The sequence below is a fragment of the Hemiscyllium ocellatum genome, chromosome 42 (genome assembly GCF_020745735.1).
Source record: "Hemiscyllium ocellatum isolate sHemOce1 chromosome 42, sHemOce1.pat.X.cur, whole genome shotgun sequence".
Lineage (NCBI taxonomy): Eukaryota > Metazoa > Chordata > Chondrichthyes > Orectolobiformes > Hemiscylliidae > Hemiscyllium > Hemiscyllium ocellatum.
Window position 1 is genome coordinate 31,783,643 of NC_083442.1, and position 21,305 is coordinate 31,804,947.

A 21,305-nucleotide genomic window follows, 5' to 3' on the forward strand; every position below is an offset into this window, starting at 1 on the left:
GGCAGAGCATTCCACACAGCCACCACTCTCTGGGTGAAGAAGTTTCTCCTCATCTCTGTCCTAAATGTCCTCTGTTATAAAATCATGAGGGGCACAGATGAGCTGAATAGCAAAGGTCTTCTCCCTAGAGTAGGGGAGTTCAAAACCTGGGGGCGCTCGTTTACACCAAGGAGAGAAGGATTTAAAAGGGTCCCAAGAGACAAGTTTTTTTTTCACACGGAGGCTAGTTCGTGTGTGGAATGAGCTGCCAGAGGAAGTGGCGGGTGCAGGTGCAGTTACAAAATTTAAAATACATCTGGATAAGTACGTGGATAGGATAGATTTAGAGAGTACGGGCCAGGAGCAGGCTAATGGGACAAGGACCGAAGGGTCTATTTCCACGCTGTATGACTAAGATGTTGCTTGACGAAACTCAAAACACTCGAAGCTCAGCAGAAATCTTGAGAAGGAGACACCATCTTGCGAGTGTTGCTGGGTCTAGGTAGCAGGAGCTTGCAAGGTTCCAGGAACACATCATGGAAAACATTCAGCATCCAATGGTCCTTGGAGTCTGCACTCAATCTGCCCGGGAACATGGAAGCACGGGAATGGTCCGCCTGACGGGGAGTCCAAGACTAGGGCCAGTGGGCAGCCAGGGGATAAAACCCTGCTAAGCTGCTTCCATCTCACCAGCCCGCCAACCCAACTTCACTGTCCAATCACCTTCCACAGGGCCATTGTGCCATTTGTATGGGGATAGCAGCTGCAGGGCAGCATTAGGATGGACTGTGATGCCCTACTTAGTTGAGTAGCTACCATTTTTGATTCAGTTTGTGAATAATCACGAGAGCTGTGTGCTCTGAAGCCACGATGTTCCAGGAATGAGACAATACCCTCAACAGGTCAGAGCTGGTAAACATTGGTCTGAAACTCAGCAGGTCTGGCAGCATCTGCTGACACACAAACAGAGCTAACTTTTCAGTTCCAGTGATTCTCTGCTTCCCAGCTGTTCCTCAAAGGTCCATGTTACTTTCTCTCCACAGATACTGCCAGACCTGCTGAGTTCCTCCACCTATTTCTGTTGCTATTTCAGATTTCCAGTATCTGCAGTTATATGCATTTTTTTTTGTTTAGAAATTTGACTCTAATTTCTTAGCCAAGTTCAAGAAAAAAAAACACTTTGTATGTAGACTGTGCTTAGGATCAGAGCTGAAAAATGTGTTGTGGGAAAAGCGCAGCAGCTCAGGCAGCATCCAAGGAGCAGAAGAATCAAGGTTTTGGGCATAAGCCCTTCTTCAGGAAGGGCTTATGCCCGAAACGTCGATTCTCCTGCTCCTTGGATGCTGCCTGACCACCTGCGCTTTTCCAGCAACACATTTTTCAGCTCTGATCTCCAGCATCTGCAGTCCTCACTTTCTCCCTGTGCTGAGGATAAGAAAGCACAAGAGAAAAGGCTGAACTAGCAGCTTTTAACAAGGTTATTTCAATTTTTCTTAACATTTAAAGAAGGCTGCAGATCCAGGTAATAAAAAAAAGCAAAGGACACGTTATTCCTTCAATTGGGACATTCAGCTAATGAGCTGCCAGAGAAGCTAGAACAAGACGGAGTTTGACAGCAGAAATCTACTTCAAATGAGAGTCAGGGCCCGCTGCAGAAGTGCAGGTTCAAGCCTGGGATCTCCTTTACCAGAGCGTCTCCTGAACACATCCTGCTATCAGCAGAATGCTTGATATGACGGCAACTCCTTGAATAAATTCCTGCAGTCATCATTTCCTTTCTGGGGCAGGGGGTGGGGTGTTTACTGATCAGAAGGGAAGGCAAGTCAGATTTCACTGAACTTTGCGCCTAGATTGGGCTGGGAAACCGATGACCCAGTTAAATGTGACGACTGACTCCTTCCCTCCAAAGAAGGGCAAAGTCCTCGCCTTATTTTATCCGAAAGCCAAACTTTCTCAAGGCCAAGCCAACTGCTGATCCCGAGTGGGTTCCGCATAACACTACACAGCTTCGGAACTGTGACAGCACAGTAGGAGGCCGGTCGGCCCGTCATCTCTTTGATAGCCCACCTGGAGTCGCTCGCTCAGGCAGCGTTTCCCCAGAACCCAAGGGCTGAATCCTCTAAAGGATTCCAAGCAATTTTACGGCCATTTAAAAATTACACTGAACTTTTCAACTTTAGCAGGTATTTTCCAACCTGTGAGTTCCGTGAGCAGATCTGGGCCCCGCACTTTAGGAAGGGTATACTGACTTTGCAGGGAGTACACATAGATTTTACAAGACCTTTACTTGGATTTCAGGAGGTTACGTTAGGAGGAGAAACTATACAATTAAGGCCTGTTTTCTCTCAAGGTTAGAAGGTTAAGGGGTGAACTGATTGAAATCTTCAGGATATTCGGAGGGTCAGTGTAGACTCAATGGGTTGTATGACCTGTTTCCACACTATAGGGATTCTATGTTAACAGGAAACAATGTGGTAGATAAAGATTAACTATTTCCACTGGCTCAAGAACCAGGGATTTAGTCTGAGAATTAGGGCCAGAGCATTCAGGAGAGGCGTTAGGAAGCACTTCTACATACAAAAGGGTGGGAGAGGTTTGGAACTCCTTTCAACAAAAAGCAGTGAATGCTGATCAGTTATTAATTGTAAATCTGCTAATTTATTTTTTTGTTAAGCAAAGGTATTAAGAGATTTGGGCCAAAGCTAGGTATTGAAGTTAGGCCAGAGATCAGCCAGCATCCCATTGAATGGCAGTGCAACAGACTTGAGGGACTAAATGGCTTCCTCCTGTTCCTATATTTTTCATTAAATGCTCAAAAATAATAATTGGTTCTTCAACGGTTTTTGTTCTTCATGAGAAATGGGCATCACTGCAATTCTGTTCCACCCCTAAATGCCCTTGACGTGAGTTTTTCAGGGCCATTTCAGAGAGCAGTTGAGAGTGGATCTTACTCCCTGAAGCCTGAGTTTTTATAACAATCATAATCACAGTCATGGAGGCTTCCAGATTTTGAAACCAGCTGCAGTTGTGGGATTTAGACCAAATGACACAAAAGCATTAGCCTAGACCTCAGTATGACCTGGACCTCAATAGTACCACCACACCACCATCTCTGTGGTGTTGCTTCTAAACTTTGCTGTAATTTTATATCCAGTGGGAGGAGGGGAAGGGGTTGGATTCTGCAGAATTCCACCACGTTTGAGGGTTCCTGTCAATAGGAACATTGTGAACCAACCAACCAACTCTCCCCATCCTTGTTCACAAAGCCACAGCCGCTACCCTGGAGGTTAGGTAGGCTTTGACAGAATGGCAGGGTTCATCCTCAAACTTGTCACCTTTGGAAGCAAAACTCACAGCAACCTCCCACCCATAACAATGAGAACTGCTTTCTCCTGAGGCTGCAGGTTCTCAGGTCTCACGGCCCTCCAGCTCCCCCCTCCAGGATCTCACTGCAGCACTGCACAGTTGGAGGTGTCCATTTTCACAAATGACATGAAACCGGCTCCCTGTCTAACTCTGCAGGTGGATGAAGGAGATCCCCATGGTGTTGGTTCAAGGAGCTAGTGTCATGGCCATTATTTATCCTGCACTGAAAATCACAAAGCTGGGACTCTCTCACCATCAGCAGCTTGGAAATAGTGAGGACTGCAGGTGCTGGAAAGTCAGAGCTGATAAAGTGTGGAGCTGGAAAAAGCACAGCAGGTCAGGCAGCATCCGAGGAGCAGGGGAGTCAGCATTCCAGGCTCCGACCTGAAACGTCGGCTCTCCTGCCCCTCTGATGCTGCGCCTTTTCCAGCTCCACACTTTATCGATTCCATCTACAGCAGGTACACTGCAGCGGTTCAGGAAGGCAGCTCACCACCACCCTCCCAAGGGGCAACTAGGGACGGGCAGTAAATGCTGGGCCTAGCTACTGTTGCCTACATCCCATGAAGAAATAAAAACAACATTAATTGGTCAACATCACATTACTGTCTGTGGGATGTTGCTATGCACAAATTGGCTGTTGTGTTTCCTCAAATAGTGACTACCTGACAGATGTCACTGACTGTAACGCACTATATTTTGTCAATAAAATCAACTCGGAAAAATAATTTGGGACAAACTTCAAGAGAAACCATCAATTCTCAATGAGGTCATCGTCACTGGGGGAAGGGGAGCAAAGGAATGCTCTAAACTCTGGGATCAGCACAGCAAGATATTCTGGGCAGATTACAAACGAGGAAGATTACCCACAGACAGCACCGCCTCTGAACATTTGAGATTTCAGCCCACAACATGGAAAGCATCGAGGGAACAGCGTTTGTGGAATCCACTGCAAACATTGTGGGAATTATTCACAGGGCAACAAGCAGCTGACATGAATAAAAAAACTTGGTTATCTACAGAAAAGACACCGCAATGTTTAATGCTTGCAATATGTTTGTGCACTTAAAATGCAGCCTTCGGCTCCAGCAAATAGTTTGGGAATTCTTTCTCAACCAGCCTGACTGGCTTTGAGAAGAGACGGGAAATTGAGAGTTAAAGCTGAGGAGAAAGCAAAACACAGCAAAGAGGAGCAGGAGTAGGCTATTCGGCCCTTTGAGCCTCTCTCTGCCGTTCATGGTGATCATGGCTGACCATTCAGTCCCTCTTTTCTCCCAGATCCTTTGATCCCTTTAGCCCCAAGTGCTACATCCAACTTCTTTCTGAAATCATACAAATGTTTTGGACTTGACAGCTTTCTGTGGCAGAGACTTCCACAGGCTCCCCACTATCTGGGTGAAAAAACCTCCCCTCACATCAGCCCGAAATGGTTTATCCCATGACCGTAGACTGGTTCCCCCACATCCTTCCTGCATCTACCTTATCTAGTCCTGTCAGAGCTCAATCAGTTTCTAGGATATACCTCCCCCTTTCTTCTAGACTCCAGTGAATAGAGGCCTCACCAATTCATCCTCTCCTCGTGCATCAGTCCTGCCACCCCAGAAATCAGTCTGATAACCGCTGCATTGTCCTTCCTTGGATAAGGAGACCAAACTGCACACAGTACTCCAGGTGTGGTCTCACCAAGGTCCTGAACAACTGCAGCAAGACACCCCAGCTCCTGGACTCGAATCCTCTCGCTATGAAGACCGACCTAACAGTTACTTTCCTGACCGCCTACAGCACCCACAACGCTTACTCTCAGCGGCTGGTGTACAAGGAGAACAGGCCTCAGCGCACATGCTTCTCTCTTAAAGTCTGACCATTCGGAAAATAACCTGCCTCCTTGCTCTTGTTCCCACAGTGAAAACCCTCATATTTCTCTTCATTGCTCTGCACCGGCAGCATATTTGCCCACTCTCTCAGCTTGACCAAAGCCCACCAACAAGACGACTTTACCAGACATCGGAATGGGTGGTGAAAACGCCGTCTTTCAATGATTCTGGAGACATCCAGCGGACAGGCAGCAATCCCTTCCCTCCTTTCCGGTAATAATCTGTCTCGTAGATGTCACGCGTCATCCCGAAATCTGTGGGAGAAGGACAGACATTTCCGAGTGGTCTCAGTGCTTCACTTCTACCAAACGGAGCCCAGAAAAGTTCACTCTTCGAAAAGTCAAATTTTATTCACATAATTTTAAGAGATGTGGCATAGACGTTGGTTCAAACAATCACCTTCTCCTCACTGTGCAGATCCTCAGAGAAAGTGAGGACTTCAGATGCTGGAAAAGCACAGCAGGTCAGGCAGCATCCAAGGAGCAGGAGAATCAACGTTTCAGGCAGGAGCCCTTCATCAGGAATCAGGCTTATGCCCAAAACATCAATTCTCCTGCTTTTCGGATGCTGCCTGACCTACTGCGCTTTTCCAGCACCACACCCTTCGCCTGTGCAGATCCTGCCTGGGTCAGTGACAGGTACTGACTGCCCATTCGGTCTATCCCTCGCTTGTTCGCGTTTTTAAAATTAATAAATTTGTTCTTGGGATATGGGCCTCGCTGACTAGGTCAGTATTTAACATCCAACCCGAAAGAATCAACCATGTTGCTGCAGGTCTGGAGTCAGATGGAGGCCAGACCAGGTAAGGATGACAGATTTCCTTCTCTTTAGAACATTAGTGGACCAGATGGGTTTTTGATAAAAATTGACAGCAGTCATTTTTAAACTAGCTTTTTAATTCCAGATTTTGTTTTAATTTGATTTCAGATTTTATGACCTGACGAGGCAGGAATTGAACCCATGTTCCCAGAACTTCAACCCCATGCTTTGGATCAGAGCCTCCTGTATGTGCACAATTGTGAGGTGAGTGAACAGTTGAGTCCAATTTCTTGCCCAACATCCAGGAGACAGGAGCAGGCCAGACCTCGAAGGAAAGACAGATCCCTCTGACAGTGCAGCACTCCCTCAGCGACCCTCCCAGAGCAGTACCTATGTTTCAAGTTGAGAATGTTCACTTTTTTAGATTACTTCCAGTGTGGAAACAGGCCCTTTGTCCCAACAAGTCCACACCGACCCGCCGAAGTGCAACCCACCCATACCCCTACATTTACCCCTTACCTAACACTACGGGCAATTTAGCATGGCCAATTCACCTGACCTGCACATCTTTGGACTGTGGGAGGAAACCGGAGCACCCGGAGGAAACCCACGCAGACACGGGGAGAACGTGCAAACTCCACACAGTCAGTCGCCTGAGTCGGGAATTGAACCCGGGTCTCTGACGCTGTGAGGCAGCAGTGCTAACCACTGTGCCACCGTGCCGCCCACTTTTGTCCCCCATTTATTTACACGATGAGGCATTTCTGGCTGGGCCAGCATTTATTACCCATCCCTAAATGCCCAAGAGTCAATCACATTGTTGTGGGCCTGGAATCACATGCAGGTCAGACCAGGTAAGGACAGCAATTTCATTCCATGAGTGAGGCAGTTGTTTTTTTTAAACTGACAATTGATTCATGGTCATCATTAAACTCTTAATTCCAGATTGTTATTGAATTCAAATTCCATCATCTGCTGTGGTGAGATTGGATCCCAAGTCCCCAGAACATTACCTGGGTCTCTGCATTGATCATCTAACGATAATACCACATCACCTCCCCTTGACTCATCCTTGGGACAGATGACTAATCTCATGAAGGAAAATTGAATGGGTTAGGCCTCCACCCACTTGCATTTGGAAGAATGAGAATAGATCCTATTCAAATATAGGAGTCAGAGGGGACAGAATAGGGTGGACACAAGGAGGCTTCCTCCTGGACAGGAGATTCGAACCAGGGTCACTGTTTTAGACAAAGAGGTGAGGAGGGTTTGAGGACAGAAACAGGGTGGGTTTCTTTTTTTTCAAAGGGCTGCAAGCCAGTGCAATTGTCTTCTGCAGAAAGCGATGGAGTCTGCACCACTGAACCAAGTCTTTGTGACAGACGAGGGAGTTGAGGGTTCTGGGGAAGTGGAGAGGAGACCACAACAAGTCAGTCAGTCGTGATCTTACTGAGTGACAGGGCAGGCTGGAAGCTTCTGTTCAGTCTCTAGAGTGGGGCTTGAACATGCAACTTTCTGACCCAGAGCCAGGGCTGCTGCCAAGCAAATCACAGCTAACACCACACAGTGCAATACAGACAAACAACCCAGTTCAATACTGCTTCTCGAGATTGCTGCTGGCCGGACTAAACGGTCAGATGACCCAGGGATTCACGGCTGTTGCAATGCGGAAAACTCACCTCCAATCTTCACCGTATAATCCTCAGCCACCATGCAGTTCCTGGCCGCCAGATCCCGGTGGACAAACTTGTTAGCGTTGAGGTAAGACATGCCATCTGCAATCTCGCCCGCCATCTGGGTCATCTTCTTCAGGGTGGGCGGTGGTTGGCCTGGGTTATTCTGTTGGAAGATCCAGTGAAGAACTGAAGCATTCAATAACATTGTGTCTGTCCTTGTATTAAACCCAAGGTCAGTATCCACCAGCTCCTGCACATCTAGTTACAGTGGACCGACCTCCAACTGGAATTGGACAGCCTGGGTTGTTGAGTTAGAACACCGGCTTTTCCCTCCAGAGCTACACACTTCAGTAAAGGTTAGTTCAGGAGAAAGGAGAACATTAGCCCATGCAGGGCATGGTAAAGCTCTCCCTACACCACCCGGACATGTTTCAGACTTGCTCTTTCCTGTGCTGGAGTATAAACAGTGCCTGTTCTCATCGAGCGATTGCTCTGCAAATACACTGCTGTTCCAATATACGGGGTTTGCATGGAGTTGGAAACTGAGATTCCAACAGGCTGTTGGAGAGCAGGGGCAGAACCTACGAACCTGCATTTTAGTGCAGGGCTCCGTCCTGCAGAGCAACAGACAGCTGAGAACATCTTTTGAATGGAGACTGTTGGTGTAATTACTGATGGGTAATGGATGTTCGCAAAGTATGATGGAAGGATTCACAGAATAGAATCATAGAATCCCCAACAGTGTGGAAGCAAGCCATTCAGCCCATCAAGTCCACACTCACCCTTCGAAAAGCAGCCCACCCTGGCCCAATCCCCCCCACCCCATCCCTGTAACCCTGCATTTCCCATGGCTAACCAACTGCACATCTTTGGACACTATGGGCAATTTAACATGGTCAATCCACCCTAACCTACACATCTTTGGATTGTGGGAGGAAACCGGAGTACCCGGAGGAAACCTACGCAGACACGGGGAGAAGGTGAAAACTCCACACAGACAGCTGCTCGAGTGGACTCAAACCCGTGTCCCTGGCACTGTGAGGCAGCAGTGCTAACCACTGAGCCACCATGCTGACCTTAGCTCAGACAATTGCCTCAGACTCCGAACTGACTGCTTTACAGCAGCACTGCCAAAGATTTGACAATAAGGCAGCTACTCCTCACCCTGACCAAGAACGAGGAGCAACTTGTTACAGGCCAGATAGTTCCACTGCTACACATCAATCTTCCTGCTGTTTGCCTTTCAATCCCAACTCTTGCCATAAACCCAGGTGACCACTGAAACCATCCAGGTGCTCGCAGAAGGTGCAGGAGACATTCAGCAGGTCTCCAAGCTCTCATCAGCTGAAAACAAATCACCGATTGACATGTTAAGAGGCACGCTGAGTGCTTCCGGCATTTTCTGTTTTCATTTAAGAGTAATGCTCCAACAAGGAGCTTGGGAGAAGAGCTGGGGAATTTAATGCCGTGAAAATTGTGTGGGAAATGCCAGCGATTCCAGGATCCCCACTCACGGACACACCATCCAAACTTAGCACACACTTGGGAATCTCCCAAGCACCTGGAGACAAACTTGACTGCCTGGACTGTAGTGATTCAAGGTAGCAGCTCACTAGGGCCAGCACCTTCCCAACAGGAACAGGAAGGGTAACAAGAAGTTCCTTTGCTGGTGATGCTCCCAAGGTTGACTTACTGAACAAAAGAACAATAAGGGAGGGACAGAGCAGGGGAAACATGAATTCTGAAAATTAATGGATTTATTTCAATGATTACATTTTAATTGGATTCCAACACTTGCCTTCAAGATCCCATGTCAGCTGATGCTCAGGAATGCAGCCTAGTTTGGGGCAGTTAGGCCACTCCCAATTGCACCCGACTGTTCATGGGTGACTGGGTGGGGTTCAACAGTCTGTGGGTGCACAGCCATCACTCACCTCTGCATCAGGTCGGAGTGACCGCAGATAGCTCTTCAGGTCTCCACGGGTCATCAGCTCCATGATAACCAACGTCGGCTGCCCTTGCGAGACCACACCGAGCAGACGTACCTGAGATACCCATAGGACACACAGTCAGGCAGGGCCAACACACCTCCCACACAGGAAGTTACATCACACACCTTAGGACATTTTATTAGATGGAAGACACAAGTTGTGCTGAAATCAGTCAACTGCTGTACAGATTCAGACACAAAGCCCAATGCAAGGAACAGGAACAAGTTATTTGGTAAGACTATTCTGGCATTCAAAGTGATTATGGCTGAGCCAATTATGGCCTAAATGCCACTTTGAGTTGCTTCCTGTTACTCTTTGGCAGTAATACATCACTGTACTAACCCCACACGACCCCTCCGAAAGAAGGAAGCATGAGGGAGGTGGTGTCAAACAATTGACTCATCATGAAGCAAAGGACCCTTTCACATCAGTACCATACCCCAGCATTGTACAGTGACACCCACCAACACTGTACCCCAAACTTATTCAGCGACAGGCCTGTCCTTACCAGTACTGTCCCCAGTGTTATACAGTGACAGACTTGTCCCCACCAGTACTGTACCCCAATGTTATACAGCGACAGACTGCTCCCCACCAGTACTGTACCCCAGTGTTATACAGTAACAGACCTGTCCCCACCAGTACTGTACCCCAATGTTATACAGCGACAGACTGGTCCCCACCAGTACTGTACCGCAGCGTTATACAGGGACAGACCTGTCCCCACCAGTACTGTACCCCAGTGTTACACAGGGACAGACCTGGACCCACTAGTACTGTACCCCAGCGTTATACAGGGACAGACCTGTCCCCACCAGTACTGTACCCCAGTGTTATACAGTGACAGACCTGACCCCACCAGTACTGTACCCCAGTGTTATACAGTGACAGACCTGTCCCCACCAGTACTGTACCCCAGTGTTATATACGGACAGACCTGTCCCCACCAGTACTGTACCCCAGTGTTATATACGGACAGACCTGTCCCCAGCAGTACTGTACCCCAGTGTTATACAGTGACAGACCCGCCCCCAGTAGTATTGTACCCCAGTGTTATACAGTGACAGACCTGTCCCCAATAGTATTGTACCCCACTGTTTTACAAGAACAGACCTGTACCCCAGTGTTATATTGTTCAAAATCTTATCCCCTGATCTCACCAAATTTGGAATACACTGCCTCCATGATACTACAGGGCTCAGCAGAGAAATGCTGTCTGGAATCTCGGACTCTATACGTACCACATGATGACAATTGAACTCTTTCATCACCGATGCCTCATTGAGGAACTCGATTCGCTCACGCATTGTGGCTGACTCATTGACCGTTTTGATGGCGACTCTAGTCTCCGGATCCCCCTTCACCACACCCTTGGCAACGCCCTCGTAAACCATCCCAAAGGAGCCTTGGCCCAACTCGCGGGTCATGGTGATCTTCTCGCGCGGGACTTCCCACTCATCCGGCACGTACACTGGATCAAATAACAAAGACATGTCACTGGAAAGTGCCCGACCAAACACTGCAGACACATCTTACAGGAAGGGGCCTTGTGCCCATTATGGCTGTGCTAGGTTTTCAAAAGAGTCAACCTCCCATCTCCCCACATACCTCCGCATCTTTCTAAGTATTCACCTATTTCTTTTCACAACACTCATTCCATCCTGTCACTCAGCAAGTATCATGAGAACGTCGACTGTTATCAAGCATCCAGCTGGTTCACTAATGTCCTCTAGGGACAGAAATTGCCTCCTGACCTGGCCTGGCCTACATGTAACTCCAGACCCACAGTAACGCGAGTGACTTTTCGCTGCCCTCTGAAATATCTGAGCAGGCCACTGTGAGGCCACACAGATCAGGCCTTGCCAGCGATACCCACATGTCATATAAGATTGAACAAATAAAAACAAGGCCCTGAATCACTGCAACTTACTGTGCAACAACAGCAGCTCTCATCTCCCCTCTGATTTTACTGCCAACATCTTTAATCTCTGGTTACCATCACTCCAGCCCACATAAACATGGCCCTCCTACTTACTCCACAAAGGCAAGTTTGAACATCTCTATTAAAACTTCTTTTCACCTTCTCTGATCAAAAGGAGACCTACTCAACAGACCAAAGTAGACACGGTCTTGGCATTCCAATTTCACAACAGCGACTCCATCCATTTGAGACCACTGTTTCAAAAATAGTCATATTTGGGCATCATAAAGTAGGAAGAACGTCAGTACCTATTGGCCCACAACTGATTCAGGTATTCAGTGGCCAAGAGGGTATGCCCAGGGACGTGGAGATCAAAACACCCTAACAGAATGGTGGGGGAGCCAGATCAGTCAAATGCAAAATGGTAGATATTACACGTCCAAATTGCAAACAGGAAGTGCACAGCAGGTAAGGCGATCTCTGTGCGGCGGGGGGAAAGAGAGAGAAAGTATGCTCACGTTCTCGGGGCAGTTGATCTAGTGGTTGCCCTGTGACACACACCCTCCCCACCACTCAAATCCCGACTCACCCACCACCAAGCCTTCACTCAGGAGGAGGGAAGCAGTGTAATTTTAGATTTCGCTCAATACTCACTGTCAGCAGCACTGAAATACTCCGGGTTCACAGAGGCATACAGAACTCCATTTGGAAGTCTGTCACTATTTCTACACGAGAGAGAGAGAGAGAGACACACACACTTGTTAATAAACCTGCAGGCAATATCACAATGTCAAATATTTTTACACTGAAAGACACCAGGCAATGCTATCCATTCGTGTTGGGAGAGGGCCCCAACAAGAGATTTCTTCATTAAAAACTAAAACCCTTAGAGTAGGAATCGCTACCAATGATCATAATTGGATCTTGATTAAAAGGACAGGCATCAGTTAGGGTCAAGAGGGAGGAGTGGTATCTGGAAATCCTCAGCTGATTGCCTGGATCCCACCTTCAAACAGACAACATATGTGTCGGGTGTGAGTGTGATCCCATGAACACCGAATACTTCCCTCAGTTACAAATGTCACTAATTCCCTTGGTGCACGTTAAAGTGATAAAATACAGACAGACAAGCACCCGTTTCTGCCCTAGCCAGGTTATCAAAATATATATGGGTTATTGTTCAGAGTGTCATGGGATGAGCAGGCTGAGTGAGTTAACCACTGCAAACACAGTAATACAGTAAAGAGGTTGGTGTGAGTGGGATGCTCCTTGGAGGGTCGGTGTGGACTCAATGGGCCAAATGGCCTGTTTCCACACTGTAGGGATCCTATGATTCTATGAAAGGTTACAAATAACCTGTTCAACTTAACTGCTGCTGCACCTTTACTGCATGGAAACAAGCACTGTGTTAACGGCATCTGCCGTGACAACACCACCACTGTACTGCGGAGGAACAATGTATGACAGAGAGCAACTCCCAATCGGTGTATTTACCACACGTGTGCGGACATCAGAGGCTGCTGGCAACTTTAAATAGGAGTGGCAGCATGCGTCTTGCTGTGATCACCCTCACAAATTCTGGGCCCATGTCAATCATTACCGTCTTCAAGCAGACGAGCAGAAAACTGAAGCATGTGCGTGCGTGCGTGCGTGCATGTGCGCACATGCGCCCGAGCGTGTGTGAGAGATTGTGTATGTTGTGGTTCTGTTCGCCGAGCTGGGAACTTGTGTTGCAGATTGTGTATGCGTGTGCATGTGTGTGTCTGTGAGACTGTGTGTCATGGTATGTGACAGTGTGCACACAAGTTTGTTAGGAGTGTGCACGCGTGAGCGTGTGTGAGAGAGATTGTGTATATGCGAGACTGTGTGTGTGCACATGTGTGTGTATGTGTCACAGTATGTGACTGTGTGCACGTATGTAGGTTCGGGATGTGTGCGTGCTTGCAAGATAGAGCCTGCGTGAGAGAGTGAGTGTGCGTGTGAGATCGTTGGGGGTGTGGTTATGGACCAATGTTGGAGGCGCTCTGTGCTAGAATGCAAACAGTACAGTAGAAGCTCGGCCACACATTGGGTAATCAGTGCGTACACTGAGAGATTTGTTCAGATTAGCTGAAATGCACCACTGGTCACAGATCCATTGTACCAGAGGCAGGGAAAGGTAGCTGAGCACGGAGATTAAACTGCAGGAAGGTGCAGGAGCGGGGTCAGAGAAGGGAACACAGAGGGGTAATAGAGCTGGACAGCATGGAAACAGACCCTTTGGTTCAACTCATCAATATTAACCAGGAACACGATATTAATCTAGTCCATTGGCCAGTATTTGGTCCATATCTCTCTAAACCCTTTCTATTCAAGTACCCATCCAGGTGCCTTTTAAATGTTGTAATTGTACCAACCTCCACCAGTTCATTCCACACAGACAGCACCCTGTGTGTGAAAACATTGCCCCTAAGATCCCTTTTAAATCTTGCCCCTCTCCCCTTAAACCTATGCCACCTGGTTTTGGACTCCCCTACCCTGGGGAAAAGACCTTGACTATTCACTCTCTCCATGCCCCTCCTGATTTTATAAATCTCTGTAAGGTTAGCCCTCAGCATCCTGTGCTCGGGGACGATATCAGAGGCAGACTCCCCAACTTCGGCCACAGCCAAAAACCGCAACTAAACACTGGCAAGGTAACAAGGTGGACCTTACCTCTTCTTGTTGAAGAAATACAGCATGAACACCAGACTAATTATCACCAACATCACCGCAATGGGTAACGCAATAACCAGTTGCATAAGGTTATCAGGTCCAGGTGCTGTTGAGACAGATTGGAAATGAAATATTAAAGTTTCTTGGTTTATTGTTTATTTCCTCTCCAACAGAAGGCAGAGATTGCCTTCGATAATCAGCCATGATTTCAGGCATCTCTGCGCACTCACTCAAGCGCTATCCGCCAACCATAATCCCATTTCACTCACGGGGTGTGAGAACCGTGGACACACTCCCCTTCCCCAGCTCTCCCATCCTCCTACAATCAAAGGGCATTCAAACAATCTTCAATTGAATCTCACAACATGATGTGGAGGTGCTGGGACTGGGGTGGATCAGGTCAGGTCAGGTCACATGACACCAGTTATAGCCCATTCCTGAAGAAGGGCTTATGCCCGAAACATTGAATCTCCTGCTCCTTGGATGCTGCCTGACCTGCTGCGCTTTTCCAGCGACACATTTTCAGACCAGGTTATAGCCCAACTATATTTGAAATCACCAGCTTTTGCAGTGCTGCTCTTTCGTCAGATGAAGCCTTCACTTGATGAAGCAGCAGTGCTCCAAAAGCTTATGATTTTAAATAAATCCGTTGGACCCAGTGACTGGTTCCTTACTATAGGATTAGAGCCAAGCTGATAATCACTAAAATTCATCCGAGGAAGAGATGAATCACATTCTTTGCTCCTGTCGTTTCATTTCTGTTGTAACCCGTTCACAATATTCTGCAGTATTTCATAGATGACAGATGATTTGGATGTTAATTTACGGCCCTCTCACTGCTCAACACGTGAGCATCACCTCATCACCCCTCCCTGGTCCTGAGGTTACTGATCTATGTCAGAGCAAGAATGTCAGCACAAATAACTCCATTTTCAGTAGCTTGCCAGGCCTTTTCAGAGGACAGTCTGGGGATGCAGTGGTATTATCACTGGGACTAGTAATCCAGAAAACCCAGTTTAATGCTGACACCATGGGTTCAAATCCCACCATGGCAGTTGGCAAAATCTGAACTCAATAAAATTCAGAATTAAAAGCTAGCTTAATGACTGTTTACTGCTGTTTAAAATCAAAACTAGTTTAGTAGCTCTTCGAGGAATGCAATAGGTGGATGGGACATGATAAATTGCTCATAGCGTCCACAACGGCACGGTGACTCAGTGGTTAGCACTGCTGCCTCACCGCCAGGGACCCAGGTTCGACTCCCACCTCAGGTGACTGTGTGGAGTTTGCACGTTCTCCCCGTGTCTGCGTGGGTTTCCTCCCACAGTCCAAAGATGTGCAGGTTAGGTGAATTGGCCGTGTGTTTAAGGAATGTGTAGATTAAGTGCTTTAGACAGGGGTTAAGTGTAGAGTAGTAGGGGAATGGGTCTGGGTCTGGGAGGGTTTGTCTTCAGAGGGTCAGAATGGACTTGTTGGGCCAAATGGCCTGTTTCCACACTGTAGGGATTCTATGTTTATCTTCCAGGGATGTGCAGGCGAAGTGGGTTAGCCACTGGAAATGCAGGGTCACAGAGATGGGCAGGTGGGAGGGCAGTGGTCTAGGGGGGCATGTTCTTTGGAGGGTCAGTGTGGGCTGAATGGCTGCTTCCATACTACCTATGTGGTTGAGCCTGTTTAACCTCTGAGCCAGGAGGCCAGGGTCCCAGTCCCACCTGCTCCAGATGTATATAATAACCTCTCTGAAAAGGTTTATACAAAACATTTATCAAGAGGTCTGGATCTAAGGCAAGTAACTGACAATGATACCCACATCCCACAAGCAAGTTTTTAAAAAGTTGAAAGTTAATGACGTCAACTGAGTTACGAAGACCCAGGCTGGAAACCTGCCCTCTTAAACCAATGAGAACAAACAAAAGATCGAATGTCTTTTATTACAACAACCCTACATCATGTTCCCTGCTACCAGTGCTTTTTCAAGTTTATTTACAAATTCTGCTTTCCAAACCAAACTCAAAATCTCAACGCAGTGTGTCAGGTTTCCAGCTCACAATCTCTGGATTGTCAGGCTGGGTTTCTGAGCTCACTCTCTCTGGATTCAGACCCGATACATTTCTGCGCTCTATCATAATAATCCAAACCCAAACTGAAGGCACCCAATCCCTTATCAGAGTGCCATTCAACAGGTGCCAACCAACAGTCCCTTAGCACCCAGCCTACAGGGACAATCGGCAGCTGGCTGACTAGTCAACCATGAGGTGCAGCACAATCTGAGAAGGTGAAGTTAATGGTGTTGGAGGATAATCGATGACCGCCTCTGGCTGGGGGAGTCTGGGTAACTGTTGGGGACAGGAGCTTTATGGATATTTCCCCTCCTGTGCCCTGGGTGCTAAATGCAGCACCAGTCGCAGTCCCAGACGAGCCCAGCTCTCAGACCTGAGGCCTTGTGACCTCGCTCGCTGGAGTTCACACTGAGGTCGCCGTTTATTCTGAATTCCAATCATTTCTTTACAATGGTCAATCAAGAGACAAACTACAGCTTTGGCCAAAACAATGACTATAAATAGCTGGGGCAGAAGAGGTTCATGCTCACTCCAGCTGTGGTATGATCACACAAAACCTAAAGTTTGCTTTATATCTCCAATGGCATTTCCTGCCCTTCTCTCCGAGGCGGAGATTTTAAGACCAGAAACACGACGCGCTTACTTTTCAACATCAAAGCAGTTGCAGAAGTCTTCTCCTTCAGCAGCCAGTCAAACTGAACGCTGCAAAACACATCCATCAGAGTTTGTGTGAACTCGCCCCACTGGGGCTCCCTCTTCTCCCAGCTCCACATCACAGCGTAATCCGATATTGCGACAGACTGGTGACATTTGCTGTCCACACAGGCAGTAACTACAACAAACCAGAGCCGTGCAGCACAACACAGTCCACCCATAAATGGGGAAACTGAAATAACCAACTGACCAAAAACACTCCAGCTACTAGCTAGCAACAAGAGGCCCTTAAGCCTGCTCCTCTTTTCTATTAGATTTTTTTTTTCCTCCCCAAAATACAAGAATCTTACTTTTCAGGTTCAATAACAGCATAGAAGGTGTTAAGTGCTAAACATGCGGTGGACTCACACTTCCCATTGTGGGCAGCACGGTGCTCAGTAGTTAGCACTGCTGCCTCACGGCGCCAGGGGCCCTGGTTCAATTCCCACCTCCGACGACTGTGTGGAATTTGCGTACTCTCCCAGTGTCTGCGTGGGTTTCCTCCGGGTTCCTCCCACAATCCAAAGATGTGCTGGTTAGGTGAACTGGTCATGGTAAAATTGCCCATAATGTTCGGTGCATTAGTCAGGGGTAAATATAGGGTAGGTGGATGGATCTGGGTGGGTTACTCTTCGGAGGGTCAGTGTGGACTTGTTGGGCTGAAGGGCCTGTTTCCATACTGTAGGGAATCTAACCATGTCAACTGTAGGAAATCTAATCTACTCAGTTGGGTGGATGTGCCGTGTCGGACCTGTAATAAGCTGCCAGCCTGCGAATTCGGATTTCAGTCAGGATCAAACAAACATTTTGCCTCCTTACCCTTCCTGCCCCTCTCCAAATGATTGTGGACAGTCACCACAGCCTTGGTCAAATGATACAAACCCTCCAGAAGGTCAGGAGTAGGCCCGTCAAATAGAATCCTTGGAATCCCCACTGTGCAAACAGGTCATTCAGCCCAACAAGTTCACACTGACCCTCTGAAGACCATCCCACCCAGATCCACCCCCTACCCTATCCCTGAAACCCCACATTTCGTTTGGCTAATCCACCTAACCTACACATCCCTGGACACTATGGGCAACTTAGCACAGTCAATCCACACTAACCTGCACAGCTCTGCACCATGGGAGTAAACCAGGGCACCTGGAGGAAACCCACACAGACAGGTACCTGAGGGTGGAATCAAACACGGGTCCCTGACACTGAGGCAGTAGTGCTAACTAGTGAACCACCATGCCCTCAAGATGTCTCGAGGAATTAAGGGCTACGGGGAGAATGCGGGTAAGTGGAGTTGAAATGCCCATCAGCCATGATTGAATGGCGGAGTGGACTCGATGGGCCGAATGGCCTTACTTCCACTCCTATGTCTTATGGTCTTAAGATGGGTAGGCAGTGATAATGTCACTGGACTAGTAACTAGAACCTCAGGCTTGGAGTTACAAGGTCAAATGCCATTGTAACAGATGGTAGACTTTAAACTGAATATTAAGATTTACCCTTATGGGGACCTTGTAAACACTGTCAATTGTTACAAAAGCCCATCTGGTTCACTCAGGTCCTTTAGGGAAGGAAATCAGCCATCCTCACCTGGTCTGGCCTACATGTGACTCTAGACCACAGCAATATGGCTGACTCTTAACTGTCCTCTGGACAATTAGGGATGGATAATAAATGCTGCCTAGCGAGCAATATCCACATCCTGTGAAGAAATATTTAAAGACAGTCAACGCTATAGCAATTTTCAGACTTCAAGTTGGCTTGTCATCACCGAGGTCACATACCTCAGTTGCCAGGTCAGGATGATACAATTATTGTGGGTAATCAGTGAACTGATCGGTGATCTCTCGGGAGTTGCACCTTTCCCATGTTCATGCTGCTCCCTTGGGGAATAGCGTCACGAGGCTCAAGGTGAATGAACAGACTGACAGGATACAACGTTGAAACTTCATACATGACTGCAACCAACTGGTGAGCAGCTGATTGTCCTACCTGGCAGGAAGCCCCACAACAAGAGTCAAAGTTCACCACACACTATGTCCGTTTGGATGTGAATACGCATGGTCCCAGGGTGGAGATGGTGGGGGAGAAGACAGACTCAGAGGCAGAACACTACCACAAAGACAAAAGGCTTGTTCTTTCTCTAAGCAAGGTAACTAGCCCACAGTGACATTATTCGTAGGTTCACCAGGAACTCTCTCTGTTGGACAAGACTAACTTTCAAGTTATCATTCTGGACTGGATTCAAATTACTTGCAGTCCTCTGGAAAGCAGGAGTCAATATTGGACATTGAAACCTCCCAAGATGCAAACATTAAACAAAGGAGTTACTCATTTAGCCCCCAGTCCCCTGGAATTTCAAAGTGACTCATTAGGCAGCCTTCTCATTGCTGAGTCAGAAAGCTGTGGGTTAAAGTCCTGGGACAGGACTTTGGCACATACTCTCGGCTAACAGCTCAGAGCAGTCATGAAGGAGAGGCTCCAACATCACATCCGAGAGATAAATACGCAAGGGACACTTGAAAAATAACTAGCTGTCGTCCACAAGGAATGCTCAACCGAGGTGTTGCCTGATGGTTCCATTTGCTTCGTCAGAGACCCCAGCACCCTACTTCGGAAGGAACTAGGACCTCTCTTAGACCTTGGTTAGGATTCCTCTCTTCATTCAGAGTCATAGAGGCGTACAGCACAGAAACAGACCCTTTGGTTCAACACATCTGTGCTGACCAGATATTATAAATTCATCTAGTCCCATTTGCCAGCATTTGGCCCATATCCCTCTAAACCCTTCCTATTCATGTACCCACCCAGATGCCATTTAAACGCTATAATTGTACCAGCCTCCACCACTTCCTCTGGCAGCTCATTCCATATACACACCACCCTCTGCGTGAAAAAGTTGCCTCTCAGGTCCCTTTTAAATCTTTCCCCTCTCACCCTAAACCTTGCCCTCTAGTTCTGGGCTCCCCCACCCCAGGGAAAAGACCTTGGTTATTCACCCTATGCATGCGCTTCATGAATTTATAAACCCTATAAGGTCACCCCTCAACCTCCGACGGTCTAGGGAAAACAGCCCCAGCCTGTTTAGCCTCTCCCTACAGCTCAAATCCAACAATCCTAACAACATCCTTGTAAATCTTTTCGAGCCCTTTCACAGCGTCTTTCCTATAGTAGGGAGACCAGAATTGAACGCAGTACTCCAAAAGTCGATCTTTTCTTGCTGTTCACTGAGTGTGAATTGCTCTGCGAGGGGTTTATTAGAATGGATGCATTTTAATGAGAAGCTTGCTCTTGACTTACGTTTTGCCTTTATGTAGAACATCACTGGGTCAGTCCAGGAGCCATTGCCAGAGAGGGAGGTGGCTCGCACCTCCGCAGTGTAATTCCCAGGGCTCAATCGGTCCAATTTACAGCCACCGCTCTGCAGCTTGTAATTCTGCCTGGAAACACACTCCTGCTGCACCTGTAGGACATGACAGGGCACCACTGATTAGATTATCTACAGTATGGAAACAGGCCCTTCAGCCCAACAAGTCCACACCAACGCTATAATTGTACCAGCCTCCACCACTTCCTCTAACAAGTCGTTCCATACACACACCCCCTCTGTGTGAAAACATTGCCCCTTTGGTCCCTTTCAAATCTTTCCCCTCTTCCCGTAAACCTGCGCCATCTAGTTTTGGACTCCCGTACCTTGGCTAATCACCTTATCTATGTGTCTCATGATTTTATAAACCTCTAAGGTCACCCCTGAGTCTCCTACACTCCAGGGGAAAGAAACTTCCCAGCCTCTCCTTACAACTCAAATCCTCCAGCCTTGGTAACATCCTTGTAAACCTTTATCACGCCCTTTCTAGTTTAATAACACCCTTCCTAAAGCACGGTGGCTTTAGTGCCCGTAGTGTTAGGTAAAGGGGTAAATGTAGGGGTATGGGTGGGTTGCATTTCGGCGGGTCGGTGTGGACTTGTTGGGCCGAAGGGCCTGTTTCCACACTGTAAGTAATCTAATCTAATCTAAATGTATGTAGTTCCACAATGCAACTGAGCTAGCCTTAAATCAGTGGATGTTGAAATGCCACTCTCTCGAGTTTGATTCTCGTTCCCATTCTCCAACTCCACATGCTCAACCCCATCCTTGCCTCCTCTCCTTGTGCTCTCCCTCAAGCTCCGAGCCTTACCCCACGTCAGCTCTGAGTTGGGAGTGTGCAGCCTCAGCTATTCTTGTTTGGGGAGGAGAGGGGAATAATGTAGAATTCAGGCAAATCAAAAACATTCATCGTCGACCAACAATCACT

At 47.7% G+C, this 21,305-nt stretch overlaps 1 protein-coding gene across 1 annotated transcript in view; it reads right to left on the reverse strand.

Moving 5' to 3' along the window:
• The window catches only part of igf1ra (insulin-like growth factor 1a receptor), a 244,505-nt gene that overhangs the window by 14,008 nt on the left and 209,192 nt on the right, over window positions 1-21,305 (reverse strand). Inside the window, exons 13-19 of the mRNA XM_060853643.1 lie at window positions 20,311-20,473; window positions 14,261-14,366; window positions 12,221-12,291; window positions 10,887-11,116; window positions 9,589-9,699; window positions 7,658-7,817; window positions 5,344-5,473 (exon numbers count right to left, since the gene is read on the reverse strand). Of these exons, the coding sequence (XP_060709626.1) occupies window positions 5,344-5,473; window positions 7,658-7,817; window positions 9,589-9,699; window positions 10,887-11,116; window positions 12,221-12,291; window positions 14,261-14,366; window positions 20,311-20,473 (971 nt within the window). The remainder of the gene's footprint in view (window positions 1-5,343; window positions 5,474-7,657; window positions 7,818-9,588; window positions 9,700-10,886; window positions 11,117-12,220; window positions 12,292-14,260; window positions 14,367-20,310; window positions 20,474-21,305) is intronic.